The 20,442-nt window shown below is 37.5% G+C and overlaps 1 protein-coding gene and 1 pseudogene across 11 annotated transcripts in view; one reads left to right on the forward strand and one right to left on the reverse strand.

Annotated features, from left to right (window-relative positions):
* TBC1D32 (TBC1 domain family member 32) overlaps positions 1-20,442 on the forward strand; it is a 207,789-nt gene that overhangs the window by 11,707 nt on the left and 175,640 nt on the right. For 8 of the 11 annotated variants that reach the window (XR_014839916.1, XR_014839921.1, XR_014839920.1 and 5 more), the window contains exons 3-4: positions 6,539-6,700; positions 13,923-14,100. Coding sequence is in view for 3 of the 11 variants with exons in the window: in XM_001926894.6 (XP_001926929.2) it covers positions 6,539-6,700; positions 13,923-14,100 (340 nt within the window). In the remaining 8 variants the exon portion in view is untranslated. Of the gene's footprint in view, positions 1-6,538; positions 6,701-9,582; positions 9,717-13,922; positions 14,101-17,372; positions 17,669-20,442 lie in introns of those variants that run through there. The other 3 variants (XR_014839918.1, XM_021088940.2, XM_021088926.2) reach the window with 2 other exon arrangements.
* On the reverse strand, positions 18,723-19,328 carry LOC110256578 (cytochrome c oxidase subunit 7C, mitochondrial pseudogene; annotated as a pseudogene).

The following is a 20,442-nucleotide window of genomic DNA, read 5'->3' on the forward strand; positions in this document are numbered from 1 at the left end:
TTATCACATCTGTAGTTGTATAAGGATAATAACAATCTGATTTCACAGGATTTCCATCCCACAGCCCAAGCACATCCCCCCACCCCCAAACTGTCTCCTCTGGAGACCATAAGTTTTTCAGTGTCTGTGAAGCAGCATCTGTTCTGCAAAGAAGTTCAGTCTGTCCTTTTTTCAGATTCCACATGTCAGTGAAAGCATTTGATGTTGGTGTCTCATTGTATGGCTGACTTCACTTAGCATGATAGTTTCTAGGTTCATCCATGTTGCTAAAAATGCTGGTATTTCGTTCTTTTTGATGGCTGAGTAATATTCCATTGTGTATATGTACCACTTCTTCTTGATCCACTCCTCTGTCGATGGACATTTAGGTTGTTTCCATGTCTTGGCTATTGTAAATAGTGCTGCAATGAACATCGGAGTACATGTGTCTTTGCGAGTCGTGGTTTTCTCTGGATAGATGCCCAGGAGTGGGATTGCTGGATCAAATGGTAGTTCTATGTTTAGTTTTCTGAGGAATCTCCATACTGCTTTTCATAGTGGTTGCACCAATTTACAATCCCACCAACAGTGTACTAGGGTTCCTCTTTCTCCACATGCTCTCCAGCACTTACTGTTTGTAGACTTTTTGATGATGGCCATTCTGGCTGGTGTAAGGTGATACCTCGTAGTGGTTTTGATTTGCATTTCTCTAATAATGAGTGATGCTGAACATCTTTTCATGTGTTTCTCGGTCATCCATATGTCTTCTTTGGAGAACTGTCTGTTTAGATCTTCTGCCCATTTTTGGATGGGGTTGTTTTTTTTTTTGGTATTGAGTAGTATGAAGTGTTTATAAATTTTGGAGATTAATCCCTCGTCAGTCGATTCATTTGCAAAGATTTTCTCCCATTCTGTAGGTTGTCTTTTTGTGTTGTTTAGGGTTTCCTTTGCTGTGCAGAAACTTTGAAGTTTGAGTAGGTCCCATTTGTTTATTTTTCTTTTTATTGTCAATACTCTGATAGGTGGATCTGAGAAGATGTTGCTGTCGTTGATGTCAGAGAGTGGCCTTTGTTTTCCTCTAGGAGTTTGATAGTGTTTGGTCTTATATCTAGGTCTTTGACATGTTGAATTTATTTTTGTGTATGGTGTTAGGGAGTGTTCTAATTTCCTTCTTTTCCATGTGGCTGTCCAGTTTTCCCAGCACCACTTATTGAACAAGCTGTCCTTTCTCCATTGTATAGTCTTGCTTCCTATGTCATAGATTAGTTGGCTGTAGGTGTGTAGGTTTAATTTCTGGGCTTTCTATCCTGTTCCACTGATCTATATGTCTGTCTTTGTGCCAGTACCATGCAGTTTTGACGACTGTTGCTTTGTAGTATTGTCTGAAGTCCGGGAGCCTGATTCCTCCAGGTCCATTTTTCTTTTTCCGGATGGCTTTGGCTATTCTGGGTCTTTTGTACTTCCAAACAAACTTTAAAGTATTTTGTTCGAGTTCTGTGAAAAATGTCCTTGGTAATTTGCTAGGGATTGCATTGAATCTGTGGATTGCCTTGGGTAGTATAGTCATTTTGATAATATTAACTCTTCCAATCCACGAGCATGGTATATCTTTCCATCTATTTGTGTCATCTTTGATTTCTTTCCTCAGTGGCTTGTAGTTTTCAGAGTACAGGTCTTTTGTCTCTTTAGGTAGGTTTACTCCTAGGTATTTTATTTTTTCGGATGTGATGGTAAATGGGATTGCTTCCCTAATTTCCTTTTCTGCTTTTTCATTGTTAGTATATAGAAACGCTATCGATTTCTGTGTATTGATTTTGTATCCTGCAACTTTGTCAAATTCATGGATGAGCTCTAACAGTTTTCTGGTAGAGTCTTTAGGATTCTCTAGGTATAGTATCATGTCATCTGCAAATAGTGATAGTTTTACTTCTTCCTTTCCATGTTGGATTCCTTTTATTTCTTTTACTTCTCTGATTGCTATGGCTAGGACTTCCAGAACTATGTTGAAGAGTAGTGGCAAATGAGCGGACATCCTTGTCTTGTTCCTGATCTCAGAGGGAATTCTTTCAGCTTTTCACCATTGAGAATGATGTTTGCTGTGGGTTTGTCCTATATGGCCTTTATCATGTTGAGGTAGGTTCCCTCTATGCCCACTTTCTAAAGGGATTTTATCAGAAATGGGTATTGGATTTTGTCAAAGGCTTTTCCCGCATCTTTTGGGAGGATCATATGGTTTTTATTCTTCAGTTTGTTAATGTGGTGTATCACACTGATGGATTTGCGGATACTGAAGAACCCTTGCATCCCTGGGATAAATCCCACTTGATCATGATGTACAATCCTTTTAATGTATTGTTGGATGCGGTTTGCTAGTATTTTGTTGAGGATTTTTGCATCGATGTTCATCAGTGGTATTGGCCTGTCATTTTCTTTTTTTTTGTGGAATCTTTGTCTGGTTTTGGTACCAGGGTGACGGTGGCCTCATAGAATGAGTTTGGGAGTATCCCTTCCTCTGCAATTTTTTGAAATAGTTTCAGAAGAAGAGGTGTTAGCTCTTCTCTAAATGTTTGATAGAATTCTCCTGTGAAGCCATCTGGTCCTGGACTTTTGTTTGTTGGAAGTTTTTAAATCACAGTTTCCATTTCAGTTCTTGTGATGGGTCCATTCATCTTTTCTATTTCATCTTGGTTTAGTCTTGGAAGATTGTACTTTTCTAAGAATTTGTCCATTTCTTCTAGGTTTTCCATTTTATGGGCATATAGTTGCATATAGTAGTCTCTTATGATCCTTTGTATTTGTGGTGTCCATTGTTATTTCTCCTTTTTCATTTCTCATTTTATTGATTTGAGTCCTCTCTCTTTTTTGTTTGATAAGTCTGGCTAGGGGCTTATCAATTTTTTTGATCTTTTCAAAGAACCAGCTTTTTGTTTCATTGACCTTTTCTATGGTTTTTGTTTCTAGTTCATTGATTTCTGCTCTGATCTTTATGATTCCTTTCCTTCTACTAACTTTAGGTCTTGTCTGTTCTTCTCTCTCAAGCTGCTTTAGATGCAAAGTTAGCTTGTTTATTTGAGCTTTTTCTTGTTTCCTGAGGTGGGCTTGTATTGCTATAAACTTTCCTCTTAGAACGGCTTTTGCTGCATCCCATAGGTTTTGGAGTGTCATATCTTTGTTGTCATTTCCTTCTAGGTATTTTTTAATTTCCTCTTTGATTTCTTCAGTGATCCATTGGCTGTTGTAGTAGCATGTTGTTTAGTCTCCACATGTTTGTGTTTTTTGCAGTTTTTTTCTTGTTGTTGATTTCCAGTCATATAACGTTGTGGTCGGAAAAGATGCTTGATATGATTTCAATTTTCTTAAAGTTACCAGGGTTGGATTTGTAGCCCAGGATGTGATCAATCTTAGAGAATGTTCCATGTCCACATTCTACATGTGAGAAGAATGTGTATTCTGTTGCTTTTGGATGGAATGTCCTATAAATATCTATTAAGTCCATCTGGTTTAATGCATCATTCAGGGCCTGTGTTTCCTTACTGATTTTCTGTCTGGTTGATCTGTCCATTGCTGTAAGTGGGGTGTTAAAGTCCCCCACTATGATTGTGTTATTGTCAGTTTCTCCTTTTAAGGTTGTTAGCAGTTGCCTTATATATTGTGGTGACCCTGTGTTGGGTGTGTAGATATTTAAAATTGTTATAACATCTTCTTGGATTGATCCTTTGATCATTATGTAATGTCCTTCTTTGTCCCTTAAAATAGTCTTCATTTTAAAGTCTATTTTGCCTGATATGAGTATTACTACTCCAGCTTTCTTTTGATCCCCGTTTGCATGAAATATTTTCTTCCATCCTCTCACTTTCAATTTGTATGTGTTCCTAGAAGTGAAGTGGGTCTCTTGAAGACAGCATATATATGGGTCTTGTTTTTGTATCCATTCAGCCAGTCTCTGTCTTTTGGTTGAGGCGTTTAATCCATTCACATTTAAGGTAATTATTGATATGTATGTTCTTATTGCCATTTTATTTATTACTTTGGATTTGTTTTTGCTGCTCTTTTTCCTTTCCTTCTTCTCTTGTTCTTTTCTGCCTAGAGAAGTTCCTTTAGTATTTGTTGTAAGTCTGGTTTAGTGTTGCTGAATTCTCTCAGCTTTTGTTTATCTGTAAAGGTTTTGATTTCTCCTTCAAATCTGAACGAGAGCCTTTCTGGGTAGAGTAATCTTGGTTGGAGGTTTTTTCCTTTCATCACGTTGAGTATATCATGCCACTCCCTTCTGGCCTGCAGAGTTTCTGCTGAGAAATCTGCCGATAGCCTTATCGGGGTTCCCTTGTATGTTATTTGTTTCTTTTCCCTAGGTGCTTTCAAGATTTTCTCCTTGTCTTTAATTTTGGTCAGTTTGATTAGTATGTGTCTCGGGGTGTTCCTCCTTGGGTTTATTTTATATGGTACTTGTTGTGCTTCCTGGATTTGAGTGAGTGATTCCTTAGGGAAGTTTTTGGCTATTATCTCTTGGAATATTTTTTCTGTCCCCTTCTCTCTCTCTTCTCCTTCTGGCACCCCTATAATATGGATGTTGGTGCGTTTCACGTTGTCCCAGAGTTCTCTGAGACTCTCTTCATTTGTTTTCAATCTTTTTTCTCTTTTCTGTTTTGCATCCGTAATTTCCACTAATCTGTCCTCCACCTCGCTTATTCGTTCTTCTGCCTCCTGTATTCTGCTGTTGGCTGCTTCTAGTGAATTTTTTATTTCAGTTATTGTATTTTGCATCTCTTCTTGTTTAAGTTTTATATCTTGTATCTCTTTGGTCAGTGTTCCCTCTTAATTATCCGTCTTTGCCTCCAGTTTATTTCCAGTGTGTTGCATCTTCTTTCGCATCAACAGTCTAAAGTCTTTTTCCTGGAGGCTTAGAATCTCCTGATCATTTAGCTGTTTTTTCTGGGTTTTTTTCTTTCTTCCTCATCTGAGTTATAGTTCTCTGTCTTTTCATTTTTATAGGTTTTTGTTGTGATGACCTTCTTACAGATAATAGAGTTGTAGCCTCTCTTCCTTCTGATGTCTGCCCCCCTGTGGCTGAAGTCAGTATGGGGGCTTGCTGTAGGCTTCCTGAGGGAGGGGGCCGATGCCTGCCCCCTGGTAGGAGAAGCCTATTCTAATCCCTCTGTTGGGTGGGGCTTTGTCTCTGGATGGGATTAGAGGCAGCTGTGTGCCTGAGGGATCTTTCGGTAGCCTGTTTACTAAGGGGTGGTGCTGTGATCCCACCTGGATTGTTGTTTGCCCTGGAGCTTCTCAGTGGCTGGCTGACTCCTGGGGCCAGATTTTCCCAAAATGGCCACCTCCAGAGAAAGGCACTGCTGCTGAATATTCCTGAGAGCTTTGTTTTCAATGTCCTTCCTTCACAACAAGCCACATTCACCCCTGTTTTACCAGGATGTCCTCCAAGAACTGTGGTCAGGTTTGACCCAGATTCCCATGGAGACTTTGATTTGCTCTGGGACCCAGTGCATGTGAAAGTCTGTTTGCGCCTTTTAAGAATGGGGTCTCCATTTCCCCCAGTCCCGTGGATCTCTTGCACACAAGCCCCACTGGCCTTCAATGCCAGATGCTCCGGGGCTCTTTCTCCCTGTGCCAGATCCCCACACGTGAAAGTTTGATGTGTGGCTCAGAACTCTCACTCCTATAGGTGAGTCTCTGTGAACCATTTAGTTTCCAGTCTGTGGAACTTCCCACCCAGGAGGTATGGGGTTGTTTATATCATGAAATCACCCCTCCTACCTCTTGATGTGGCCTCCTCTTTTTCTTCTGGAGTAGGGTATCTTTTTTAAGGTTTCCGATCCATTTTGGTGAAGTGTGCTCAGTCTTTAGTTGTGAATTTTGTTGTTTTTAAGAGAGAAGTTGAGCTCCAGTCCTTCTATTCTGCCATCTTATTCCCCTCCTCCCTAATGAATTAACGTTTGTATCAACCTAGCAGCATGAAGAAAAATGTCCAGTGTATTGAATTGGAAGATACTTCTTGTGAACATAGTCAGATGAGGGCTGATTAGGTAGAATGTAGGTCAGTTCAAAATAGAACGTTGTAAGCCAACACTAATAAAAAATTGTATGTATATTAAAAAAAACACACAAAATGTACACAATTTCAAAATGTACACAAAACTCTTCTGACAATTGGAGCTTAATCTCTATTCTTTCATAATTACTGTTAGTCTGTTGTGGTTTTCTTCATCGGTTTGAACAAATATGAAAATTTTTAACAACTGCTTTCCCTACCCTTAAGCATCATGTGTAAAACATATGAGCATAAAACAGAAGGGGGAAGAGGCTCCTAACCTACTAAAGTTTGCATTGGTCCCAAAATTTGTCCTCTACCATCATCTAAAAATGTTATTTTTGCCAAGTGTCTTGGAAAAAAACAAAATTCTAGATTAATTCTATGATTTTGGATGAATAACTAATTTAGTTCTAGTTTAAGAAATCTGAATATGTAACAAATTTTTCTGTGCTAACACTCTTTCTGGATATAAGTTGATAATATTTACTGCTTTTATTTTTTAAATGTTTGTTTTAGCTATGAATTTGTGAAGTACCTGAGACAGCATATATGTAACACTTTGGGGCCTATGATTGAAGACGAAATGGAAAAATGGACATCTAATCAGAATCAGGGTGACGAATTTGGCTATGACACCATTGTACAGCATGTTACCAAAAGAACTCAGGAATCTAGAGAGTGAGTATGCCCACAGTAAGCTTTTAAAGTAATTTTTCTCCCAACAGGGCTTGAAAGCTCCCCTAACCCATGTCGTCTACAGTCTGTTTCCCTCATAGCAGCCAGAAGGTTTCTTTAAAGCAATGAGTCAGATCATGCCACTCTTCCACTCAGTGCTCTCTAAAGGCTTCTCATCTCATTCAAAATAAAAATTTAGAGTTTCTTCTTTCGTCTGCAAGGCCTACCATGAACCTTCTTACCCCTCTCCTACTTGATTTCTTATTTTCCTTCTTCCACTGCTCCCGCCACATTGGTCTTGTTCTTTCTCAAGCAGGTCAAGCAAAGTTCCCCTCCCTCAGGGGTATTGGTGTTTATGTTGCTTCTGCTCCCTCTAATGTCTTTTCCCTAAATACTTGTGTCATTTATTCCGTCACTTTTCGCTTTTTTTTTAAAAGGCTTTATTTTTTGGGGGCAATTTTTGGTTCAACGCAAAATTGAGCAGAAGGTACGGAGATTTCCCATATACCTCCTGCTCCTACACATGCAAAGGCTTCCCTGTTATCAACACTCCCCACCAGAGTGGCACATTAAGGAACCTACACTGACACATCTCTGTTACCCAGAGTCCATAGCTTCCATTAGGGCTTACTCTTGGTAATGTGAATTCTGTGGGTTTGGACAAATTTATAATGACATATCTACCATTATAATATCATATAGAGTAGTATCACTGTCCTAAAAGTCCTTTGTGCTCTATTCATTCTTCCTCCTCCAAACCCTTAACAGTCATTGATTTTTTTTCCTGTTGCCATAGTTTTGCCTTTTTTTAGAATATCATAGTTGGAACTATTTAGTATGTTGCATTTCAGATTGGGTTCTTTTACTTAATAAAATGCGTTTAAGTAGCACAGGGAACTGTGTTCAGCATCTGGTAATAACGTATAATGGGAGAGAATCTGAAAAATAATATGGGTTCTTGAGCAGTAAGTTAGCATGACAAAATGCCTACCTCTCACTTAGAAAACAGTGTAAGACACGGAAGTAATTGAGATGAAAGTAAGTTTGGGAGTTCCCGTCGTGGCGCAGTGGTTAACGAATCCGACTAGGAACCATGAGGTTGCGGGTTCGGTCCCTGCCCTTGCTCAGTGGGTTAATGATCCGGCGTTGCCGTGAGCTGTGGTGTAGGTTGCAGACGCGGCTCGGATCCCGCGTTGCTGTGGCTCTGGCGTAGGCCGGTGGCTACAGCTCCGATTCAACCCCTAGCCTGGGAACCTCCATATGCCGCAGAAGCGACCCAAAGAAATAGCAAAAAAAAAAAAAAAAAAAAAAAAAAAAGAAAGTAAGTTTGAAATTTCCTTCTCATGTTTAAGCTCAGCTACTTGGATATTTTTCATTTTAATTATCTTTCAACACTGGTAAATGACTGATAACTGAAGGTCTGGTTCTCCCCTTCCCTATCCCCCCCCATGAAATGTGACACAGTAGAAGACCTTAGGACTGTACAGGGCAGAATGGGCAAGTAGGCAGGGTAGCTTTCTAGTTTTTTCTTGTTATTGTTTTTTGTTTGTTTTTTTCTTTTTAGGGCTGCACCCACAGCATATGGAGGTTCCTAGGCTAGTGGTTTAATCAGAGCTATAGCTGCTAGCCTACACCACAGCCACAGCAACACAGGATCTGAGCCGTATCTGTGACCCACACCACAACTGAAGGCAACATTAACCCACTGAGCAAGGCCAGGGATCGAACCTGTGTTCTCATGGATGCTGGTCAGATTTGTTCCCACTGAGCTATGAAGGGAACTCCTCTAGTTTCTTTATAATTCATTCTTATTAGTGTGGCTTTATTTAGCTTCTGATTTTTAGGATAGATAGCATATTAATGTTATATGATGTTAAAAATTCTTTCTGAAGCTAGAGTGCAATGATTTTTTTATTCTGGTAAAAATTTAACGTAATTTTTATGCACAGTAAAATCTTTTTAGTTTAGATCCTACAGATTTTTTTTTTTTTTGGTGATAATTTGTATACATAGTATGATATTTGCTTTGTTAACTGAGTTAGATGTATGTGATATCTTTAAGTGCCTTTGGCATCTGGTTTCTCTCCATGCTGGATAATCATGGTTGCTTCCTATTGCAGTTTGAAGGCAGGTGTTGAAACTAGAGCTATACCCCTCTTTCCAGTATTAGATTAATTGCAGTCTGTATATGAGCTTATATTATAAGCCTATTGTATTATAAAAATTAATATCTGACTTATTTTGAAATTGTTAAACTTTCCTTCATGATGTTGGATGAGACCTCTTTCCCTTTGTGACAACTGACTTTAAAAGCCATGGAGGTCAAGATTTCTTATTTCTTCATTTTGTGCAAAAACAGAACTAGAGCCATCTCTGGATAATCCCCTTTCTTCTGGGGGGGATACATTCTAGGACTCCAAGTGGATGCTTAAAACCATGGATAGTACCGAACCCTGTATACATACTACATGTTTTCCTATACATACATACATAATATGGTAAAGTTTATAAATTAGGCATAGTAAGAGAATATCCACATTGCTGATATCACTACTCTTGTGATTTGGAGCCATCGTTAAGTAAAATAAGGGTGGCTTGGGCATAAACACTGGGATGCCCTGGCAGTAGGTCTGATAAGCCAGATGGCTACTAATGACTAATTAGCCGGATACACTGAATAAAGGGATGATTCACATGCTGGGCAGGACTGAGCTGGATGGCTCAAGATTTCATCACTTACTGAGAACAGCACATAATTTAAAATTTATGAATTGTTTATTTCTGGAATTTTCCATGTAATATTTTCAGACCTTGGTTGACTGTGGGTAAGTGAAACTGGAAAGTGAAACCACAGATAAGGGGAGACTATTATAATTCCTAGTAATCTGTTTCTGGCAGTATCATTAAAATTCCTCTAAAAAGAGGACTAAAACACTTTATTAGTCAGAAAATGAAAACATTTTAATGCTAAGAGCAAAGTTTTACATGGGATTATTAGGAAATTACTTTTTATTTCTGGGTAAGCCATTTAATTTTCTTGTGTTTTAGTTCATTCATGTGTAAAAATTAATATAATAATAATTACCTCACAAAGATTTTAAATGTCTTAATGAATATTTGTCTTCTGCTTTGTTAATCATGGATGAAAGATTTTAAGTTGTAAGGAGTATATTTTCTTTTTTTTTTTTGATGATTCTTTAGAAATTATTTAGGGTTAATGTGGCAACAGTACATCTATTAACAACATTTTTGCTGTAATAATTACAGATTACTTCCCTAATTAAACATTTGATATTTGTTTTTGAAATAAGTTTTGTAAGTGGAAGAATTCATTTGTAGGATCTATCATATATACTCATATATATAAGTGAAAGTTCTCACAATGTGTATTTTCATTGATAATTGATTTTTTTTTCATTATCTCATAGAACTTTTGTTATTTTAACTTCTTCGAGTATGAAGGAATCTTCTCAATGGTGTCCATATTCTGTCTTTGGCTTTTTTAAAACTGTAGTTGTCACTTTTGAGTCTAGTTTATTTAACTCTTGGTATTGAGGGTCTCTAGCTTTTTTTTATTATTTAATTTTTTTATTATTTAAAAATTATTCTGTCTTTGGTTAGTTTGCTGATTTTTTTTTTTTTTGGCAGAAAAATTCATGTTTGTGGTTTTCAAAAAATAATGTTTTCTGGAGGAAATGTGTATAATATGAAACTTAAAAGATCTTCTATGGATTTTAATTGCCCTTACTCTTATCCTGAAACTCATTGACATGTACTTTTATATTCCTTTATTAAATGCTATATTGTAAGTTTTAAGGAGACGGGAGTTTATGTTGTTCATACGGCTATACTTAACTGGAATGAATCTGGAGAGGGCCTCATTATATACATCCCTGTTTCTTGCTGCTCAGAATGTGTAGAGGAGGAAACTGGTGCCTCCTCACTTTGATTCCTGTATGTACTTCACCAGTTAGTCTAATGAGTATCTTAGGATTCCTTCTTGCTTTCTCTATCCCTTTGCTTTCCACTTGCATTTTCCCTGGACTCTTTCTCTATAGCAGTTCTTTTCTGTATGTGTTTACCCTCTGTATTGTTCCTAACCTCTTCCCATTTTAGTATTTTTAGGTTTTTCTCATAATTTCTGGGACTTTAAAATATGTACATTATAGCTATATGTATTATATTAAATTTATTTGTGGTTATATAATACATAAATTATATATTAAACAATATGATTATATATTTTAAATTACATATAGAAATTATGTATATTTACTACTATATAATTTGTATAATACATACATTAAAATATATTTTAAAATGCCTACAAAAATAAACAAATGGGACCAAATTAAGCTGAAAAGCTTTTGAGTTCCTGCCTGGCTCAGTGGAAATGAATCTGACTAATATCGATGAGGACACAGGTTTGATCCCTGCCCTTGCTTAGTGGGTTAAGGATCTGGCATTGTTGCTGGACTCCTAGCCTGGAAACCTCCATATTCTGTGGGTCCAGTCCTTAAAAAAAAAAAAAAAAAAAAGACCCAATTAAAAAATGATCAGAAGATCTAAACAGACATTTGTCCAAAGAAGACAACAGATGGCCAAAAGGTGCATGAAAAGATGTTCATCACTAATTATCAGAGAAACACAAATCAAAAGTACCATGAGGTATCACCTCACACCAGTCAAAATGGCCATCATCAAAAAGTCTACAAATAATAAATGCTGGAGAGGGTGTGGAGAAAAGCGCCCTCCTACACTGTTGGTGGGAATGTAAGCTGGTATAACCACCATGGAAAACAGTTTCCACTATCCAGAGTAAACCATAATTCAAAAATACATGCACCCCAGTGTTCACTGCAATATTTACAATAGCCAAGATGTGGAAGCAACCAAAATGTCTATCAACAGAGGATTGGATAAAGAAGATGTGGTACAAATGCATATGGGAATATTAGCCATAAAAAAGCATGAAATGATGTCATATGTAGCAACACAGGTGGACCTAGAAATTATCGTATTAAGTGAAGTTAGTGAAAGATGACCATCATGTAATATCACTAATATGTGGAATTTAATAGAAAAAATATAGTAGAAGTTACAAAACAGAAATAGACTCAAAGATTTCAAAACAGATTTATGTTTACCAAAGGAGAAAGATGGTTGTGGCAGGGGGATAGATTATGGGGTTGGGATTGATATATACACGCTACCATATATGGAATATGGACAGGTAATGGGAACCTACTGTATAGCACAGGGAAATTTACTCAGTTCTGTGTGATAACTTATATGGGAAATGAATCTGAATGAAAAGGAATGGATATATGTATAACTGATTTACTTTGCTGTATGCCTGAAATTAACACAATTTGTAAGTCAACTATACTCCAGTAAAATTAAAAAAAAAACCAAACCCCAAAATTCGTTTAAACTTTAAAATATCAGCCTAGTATTTCCACCCAAATCCCCCAGCAAGCTTGTATTACTTCTATGAGAGAGAGTGCCTTACCTACCCTTTCTTTGATTTATGTAGTAAAAATGACCCATTAACCAGAAATATACAGAAAGGGAAATTTCAATGCTTATTTTCTTTTCTTTTTTTTTTTTATTTTTTGTCTTTTTGTTGTTGTTGTTGTTGCTATTTCTTGGGCTGCTCCCGTGGCATATGGAGGTTCCCAGGCTAGGGGTTGAATCAGAGCTGTAGCCACCGGCCTACGCCAGAGCCACAGCAACGTGGGATCCGAGCCGTGTCTGCAACCTACACCACAGCTCACGGCAACGCCGGATCGTTAACCCACTGAGCAAGGGCAGGGACCGAACCCGCAATCTCATGGTTCCTAGTCGGATTCGTTAACCACTGCGCCACGACAGGAACTCCTCAATGCTTATTTTCTAATGTATTTGAATTATAGTGATAAACAATAAACATATCTATCATGCTCTATATTTACAAAGAACTTTCAGGTAGTATCCTCATTTCTTGCCATAGCCATGTGAACTTGGTCAACTAGATTGTATTTTTTTTTTTTTTTTTAATTTTTAGATGTCAGTGGCTTTATTCAGTGATTCATGAACTGGGCAGCATCTCATTTAAATAAATAGAAGAGTGCTCCTAGATTGTATTCTTTTTATTTCAGGTATAGTTGGGGAAAATGGAGCTTATTTATGATGACAGAGCTGGTAGGTAAAGTAGTCAGTATTCGATTCCAGGTTTTCTGATTCCAAATTTAGTATTCACTGTGTTTCTTTAACTCTTTATGCCTTTTTCTTTAACTGTAGAAATTTCAAATAATCTATATTTCATGTTCCTTATTTGTAAAATAAAGGGTAGGCTAGATTATTTTTATGTTTCCATAAAGCCCAAAAATTCTGTTTGTACTCAGTCTAATATTAGTATGGATGCTTGAGAGTTTACATTTAATAAATTGAGAAATTTATTATAAGTTTTTTTTTAATATCTTTAAACCTGTAGCACTGAAAGGGATCTTAGAAGTTATCCAGTTCAAACTTCTAATTTCAGGAATCCTTTTCCTAACATCTCTTGCAGTGGGCTCTCTAGCCTCTGTATGAAAGGACCCCCACTGATAGTTTAACTCTTATTTAAGGGTCAGTTGTGATGATGGATGCCTATAGATATAAATGATAGGGGAGAAGGGAGGGAAAGAAAATAGAGAAAGGGAGGATAGAGAGAGAGAACTTTATTTATTGTTTCATATTGTATGATCCATTTATTTAAAGTTCTAAATACACAAAACAAATTTATGATCACAACAATGGTTGCCTTCTGGAAATTAGGGATATTTCCAGATTATGGACTACACAAGTATGGTTATGGCTAACATCCTTTAATTATGCACTTGAGAGAGAGAACTAAAAAGGAGTAAAGGTAATGTATGAAATAGGCTGGGCTTTGGTAAGTTTAATATTAACAGTTGAGTTGGTTGCCAGTTGCTGGAATCCATGCCTTAAGGACATCTTGCCTTACATTCTGTTAATTTTACCTTTGGTTCATATAACCAGGTGGAAGAACTTGGGAAATAGCACATTTTAGATTCCCTTTGTAATTTTTTTTCCTGTTACGTGAATTCTGTTGTGCCATTTAAGAAGAAGTGACTTTTCTCTTTAGATTGTGTTCTACAGAAAAAAAATTATGTGGTTTAATTTAGTTGAATGTTTTAATTTGTGCTAATAGTCTTTTACTAAGATTGCTTTGAATTTAAAGATACAAAGAAATGATGCATTCCCTGAAGAACATCATGATGATAGTGGTGGAATCTATGATTAACAAGTTTGAAGAAGATGAAATACGAAGTCAAGAGAGGCGCAGAAAAATCCAGAAGGAGAAAAGCAGTAGTTACTGCACAGACAATTGCTCTGATAGTGATTCGTCATTCAATCAGGTGTGTTGTTTAGTTTTGCATTTATGTCTTTAAATGGTGTTTAATAATTACTAGCTTCAGTACTTTATTAGCCAGACTTTTTCCTATTTTCTAGTTTTAAAATTCAGAAGAAAAATAAACAGTAACATAATCTAATATTAAAGATTTAGTCCATGAAATAACATCTTCTAGCATTATATGTTCAGTGCATTATATCTTAGCAGTTATTAATGAGGTAAGGAAATAAGCTAGTGGATTTTAGATTAAAAAATAAATGCACTTAAGCTTTATTTTAAATGATCTTATTTGCAGTTGATCCTTATTAATCAAATTTTAACTACATTATAGATGAGATATGGAGATGAAACATTTTCCTTATTTATCTTATGGACATGAAACGTGCTGTGAATTGTTTGTTTTAAAATGTTAAACTTTTTTTCTTTTGATGTCAAAAGATTTGAGGTTTTACATTTTCTCTCTCTAGGTTGTTGGAGTCTTTATTATTTGGTAAAGAGAAAAAAAGTACGAGTATTCAGCTCTAAATAGGGTTGATTGAGTAGCTGGCCGTTAAGGAGTGCTAATTTCAAATGCTAAGTTTCAAAAAATCATAGAGTTTCAAGACAAAATAAATAAATAAGTAAGTAAATAAATAAAGGAGTTCCCATCATGGTGCATCAGAAATGAATCTGATTAGGAACCATGAGGTTGAGGGTTCGATCCTTGGCCTCACTCAGTGGGTTGAGGATCCGGCGTTGCCATGAGCTGTGATGTTGGCTGCAGATGTGGCTTGGCTCTGGCGTAGGCCGGCTGCTACAGCTCCGATTAGACCCCTAGCCTGGGAACGTCCATATGCTGTGGGTGCGGCCCTAAAAAGAAAGACAAAAAATAAATAAATAAACAAAAGTCATCGAGTTTTGGGAGTTCTCGTCGTGGCTCAGTGGTTAAAAAGTCCGACTAGGAACCATGAGGTTTCGGGTTTGATCCCTGACCTCGCTCAGTGGGCTAAGGATCCAGCGTTGCGGTAAGCTGTGGTGTAGGTCACAGACGAGGCTCGGATCCCGTGATGCTGTGGTGTAGGTGGGCGACTACAGCTCCAATTAGACCCCTAGCCTGAGAACTTCCGTATGCCATGGGAGTGGCCCTAGAAAGGGCAAAAAGACAAAAAAAAAAAAAAAAAATTCATAGAGTTTTAAAGAAATTCTAAGGTTTGATAGAAATGGGATCCTATTTTCAGAAGATATTTTCTTTTTTAATTTTTTTTGATTCTTGAGAAGGATCATGGTTTAAGTTTATATGGCTTCTGTTGGGATATCCACAGGGGATATCTCCATTTTCAAGTGCCTGCCTTATGAATATGACCTTGTGTCAGAAGGGACTAATTGAGTTGAAAGTGAACTATGCCCACCACCATGGATCTCTGGACCTTTGAAAAAAGGCACATGAATGCTAGAACTATCCTGAAAGCTCTTTCAATGTGGCCGAGTTCTCAGAGATGTTACGGTGTGCTTTTGTTTGGTGAAAAAAGACTCTTGCATGTAACTGATCCAAGAGAGGTTGAATGAATATGTTCAGAATTGAGTCTCTGAAAATATATCAGTCATTTATTCCATTAAATATTGATGTTATTAATAATGACTTCAATATTGATGTTACTTGCATTGGGCTTAAAAAAATAAATTGTTCTATGAATAACATTTGGTAAACAATTTTCATGCTGCTTTTTGATATTAGTAAAACACTTGTGTTTTGTGAATAGAATAGACTTTATTTAATTGTAATTTTAAACATTGCATCCCGATTGTATATGGATTTCTGATGCATTACATTGGAGGTACATTGTGTAAGTTTGAAGATATTAAAGAATAAAGTTGAGAGATTGATTTTTACTATAGTTGTGAGCAGAGCATTCACTGAAAGGATTTCTTCCTGTGACTAAACCTGGAAAAAAATCTTTGCCAAGTAATACTGGAAAGATAGAAATAATAATATTAGTTCTCTTTTATTGAGATTTTTTGCCATACACTGGTCCCTCTGCTTGGTTTTATATTCTCTATGGGTGTTATTAGCCTGCTTTACAGAAAAAACGTGAGGCTTGTAATAATAGGTAATCTATTTGCCTAAACTTCTGTTACTATTCATGGCTGAATCTTGAATTTAAGCCTGGTCTGTCTCTAGTCTCTTCTTGTTTCATGCTACACTGCTTGGAGACTTGTTTTGGTTTCAGATCTTGATTCTGCCACTTACTAGCTATGTAACTTTAGACAAATGCGCTAACATCCCCGTTTTTCATTTTATTTTATTTTATTTTTGCTTTTTAGAGCTGTACCCATGGCATATGGAGTTCCCAGGCTAGGGGTCTGATTGGAGCTACAGCTGCTGGCCTACGCTACAGCCACAGTAACGCAGGATCTGAGCCACATTTGCGACCTACACCACAGCTCATGGCAATGTCAGATCCTTAACTCACTGATTGAGGCCAGGGATGGAACCCAAATCCTCATGGATCCTAGTTGGGTTCATTAACCGCTGAGCCATGAAGGGAACTCCCAGTGTTTTTCACTTTTAAATGGGAATGATATACCAGTTGCTTCATTGTGCTGTTTCCATTAACTGAGTTAATGTGTATCAAGTCCTTAGAATAGTCACAGCTGCTCTGTACATGTTATCTTTCATTATTGTTGCTATCTCTGAAAGAATATGCTGAAATGGAGGCCAAAGATGTGCTCAAATAGAAAATTTTGCAGCTATGGTCCTATCTGTTTCAAATGGAGCTTCTCTGGGTCATTTTCAACTGTTAGAAGATTATCTCTAATATGCATTAAGCTCTCAAAATTAATATCCTTTCCACTTACACGTTTATGTCTTCCTCTTCCCTGACAGTATTCAGTTGTAGTATAGCACAAGCATTATGCTTTTTGTAGTTGCAGACCATTTTATTATGTTCCAAGGGAACCCCAAGATGTACACTTTATGTGGAAAGTTTAGAATCACAATCACCTGCTGGTCTTGTGTGCATTAACCTAGTTAAGGCATTTCTATTCCTTTGCTTTCATGACAACCTTCCTTTGAAGGCCATACTTCGGTACCTATGGTAGGTAGAATAACAGCCCTTTCAAAGATAGCCATGTCTTAATCCCCAGAACCTGCGAGCCTGTTAGCCTCCGTGCCCCATGGGACTTTGTTAATATGATTAAGTTAAGGATCTTCAGTTGGGGAGATTATTCTGGAATACTCAGGTGAGCGAAATGTAATCACAAGCATCTGTAGAAGAGGGACTTAGGTGGGTCAGAGGCAAGGAAGGTGTTTTGCAGGCTGAGGTAGAGGTCTGAGTAATGTGGTTGTTGGCTTTGAAGGTGGGAGTCTGCTCTTGAGCTAAGGAATGTGGGCAGTTCCTAGAAAATGGAAAAGGCAAGGAAATGGACTCTCCCCAGGAGCTAGAAGAAACAGAGCTCTTCCCATGTATTTTAGACTTCTGACATATAGAACTGTAAGATAAATTTGTGTCAAGTCACTAAGCTTATGCTAACTTGTTACAGCAGCAATGAAGAAACTATTATAGTGCCACTGTTCTTGTTCAGCTGAAGGCAAGGTTTGTCTTTTTTGTTTGTTTGTTTTATATGTCCTGGAAAAGAAGCTACTGTTCGTTCGACTTTGTGTTTGAATTGCCTCTTGGGGACAATTTGAACTCCATCTTGCTACTAGGCTTTGAATTCTTCCAGTAAGAGTTTTCTTGAGTAGCTTTTATTACTACTTTTTTTTAATATATCATGTTCCATACTTCAGAGAATAGGCATTACAAAATTTATGCCATAGTTTTATTTACAAACATCTAGCTTGTTGAGTTCAAGAGTTTGATCCTTTTTTCAAAGAGATTGCTCCTCTTAAAATGTTTCTCTTCATATCTGTCTAATGGATTTGTCAGGTTCGTCTGCTCTGCCCTATGTCTCCCTCAGTCCTTGCCTACACACAACAAGGATTTGGAGGTGCAGGCTAAGAAGTGCAGGAGAAGCACTGGGTTAGAGTCAGAGGGCTTCATTGTGCAAGGATGGCGGCTAGTGGTCTGGCGGGAGGTGTTTGTTCCGGCTAGGAGGTGCTGCAGCAGAGCTGGGATGGAGGCAGGCAGTCTTTCCAGGCCAGAGCCATCTGCTCAGGGTGGGAACAGTTCTAAGGGAATATCCCCTCCATCCGACACCTCAGTGTAACAGCTCTGACCTGGGCTCGGAGGTCACAATCAAGAGTCAGGTAGCAGTGTGCAGCAAGTTTTATTTAAGCCCCCAGAGAGAGTGGGCCGTCCTGGGTAGGGACCGGCCCTGGCTGCAACTGGGTCTCTCCTTATATTCCTATATCATGGACCTGTTTTGGGGATGCCTATTTTTTTTTTTTTTTTTTGCCCCATGCCTGCTAATTTCCCAGCCCAGTCCCCTTGTACCATGCATAAGGGGGTGCGTTTGGATCCTCTGGTTGGTTTTGCGCGAGGATGTCTTATTTGCATGGGAAAAAGTTTATAGGGAGATGCTCCAAAGAGCATTCCTCTGGTATCTGCATGTGTCTTCAATGTTTGATCGCAGACCTCCTGTTTTTTGGTACCATAAATGGCCTGTTTTAAATTACCCGGGTAAGAGTTCTTATCCTATCCTACCTAATTATTTTTTAAGCAGTTGGTGTCTTACTATAAAGAAAGGTGCAGCAAATTCAAATGCAAAGTGCAAAGTTATAACTAGTAACCACCACTTGTTTTCCACTGAAAATGGGGAGTTCTTCCCTGGACTCTCCCCTCACAGTGGCTCCTACAGATCACAGAGATTGTGAGCCTCCAGATACTCTGTCCTGACACAGCGCAGTTGGAAGCTCTGTGAAAGGTACCGAGATTGGAGGCAGAGGAAATGGTGGTAGGATGCCAAGCTCTCTTTCCCCCGTGTGCCAGGATTGAAAGGTTGAGTAGCTTTTTTCTTTCATGGGGTGGATGGCCCTTCGCGTGTCTGAGTGTGTGCTACGCTTTCAACCACTCTGATTTACATTTTGCCCTCACTTCTCAGATCTTAATCAGAATATCTTGAATTCCACCTCATTTCTGGCCTCTCTGAGACGCTTCAGTTGTATTTTATAGTGTTCTTTTTGGTAAGAAATTCTGCTTTTGAGGATGTCATACCACTGCTGAGGAGTTACAAGATTCCCATCTCTTGTTCAGCAGTATCAGCCAGAACAGTAAGATAGCCGTAGCCCAAAGTACTCTTCAAAAGTTCCTTCATCTCTAGCTACTCTAAATTGATGAGACTTTTGACTATTATTGTTTGTTTTACAAACAGAAAAAGAAGGGACCTAAAATCCTAAAAACGTAGAAGGGAAAGGAAGCTGGAAGTAGAAAAAAAAAAAAGAACACTTAGTATTGACAGTGCAGCTGCCTAGAGTTAACCCTGAAGCAAGTGGATTGTTTGGGAGAAGAATTGAATAGGTTCAGGTGTGAGCTTTTTTGCTTGCTTGTTTAATAGTATTGTCTTGAGGCAATTTGACACCAGAAAAACCAATTTATTTGATTAACAATGCTAATATCTTTATGAATTCTAGTTTTTTTATACTTTTTAAGCTTTAATTTTGTTATTTCTCAATCATAGCACTTTTAAAGAAAACTGCTAACTTTTCTTGTTAAAACATAATTTAAATATCTAGGCAATTAAGAGCTTTATCATTTTAAAATGTTTTTAAAACGTTTTTGTTTTGAATTATTAACTTTGTTCTGTATTTAAGGCTCATTAATGAAGGCTGGTCACATAATTCTAAGAGGTTTTAGATACTCTACAATTTTAAAAAGCTATTCTACATGGAGCAGATTCATTCTCAATCTTGGAAATATGTCAAGCTCTGACTCTGCCACTGATGAGCTGTGGGATTTGGCTTCGTAACCTATCTCAGTGCCTCAGTTTTCTTAGCTGTCATGGAGGAGATATAAGGACTTGCCTTTATAAGGTTGCTTTGCAGGTTTAATATAAAGCATTTTGAACCTGTCATATACTAAGCTCTTATGTAAGTGTTTGCTGTTATTGCCATCATCACTGGGTGGCGGATCTTTCTTTTGTAAGAATAGGAAAAAAATCATTGTGCAGTTAGACATATTAAAGCCTATAGTATCATTAGGTTCAATGTATATTTTATTTCCCTTAACCATTTGTTTGAACAGCAGTAATGTTGTTGTATTTCAGTGGTTTGACTAGTTGTATTTCAATGGCTTACACAGTTTATAAACCAAAACATTTAAGAGAGATTTCTAGGGTAATTTTGAGGGTGGTATGATTTTTGAACTTAAGGTGTAGTTATTGATGAATGTGAATATGCTTCAATATATGTTGTAATGAACTGAGTATATCT

This window comes from Sus scrofa, chromosome 1 (genome assembly GCF_054392235.1).
Source record: "Sus scrofa isolate SSC_HxYL_T2T_F1_AM1 chromosome 1, Sscrofa_HxYL_maternal_Yorkshire_Landrace_v2.0, whole genome shotgun sequence".
Taxonomy (NCBI): Eukaryota; Metazoa; Chordata; class Mammalia; order Artiodactyla; family Suidae; genus Sus; species Sus scrofa.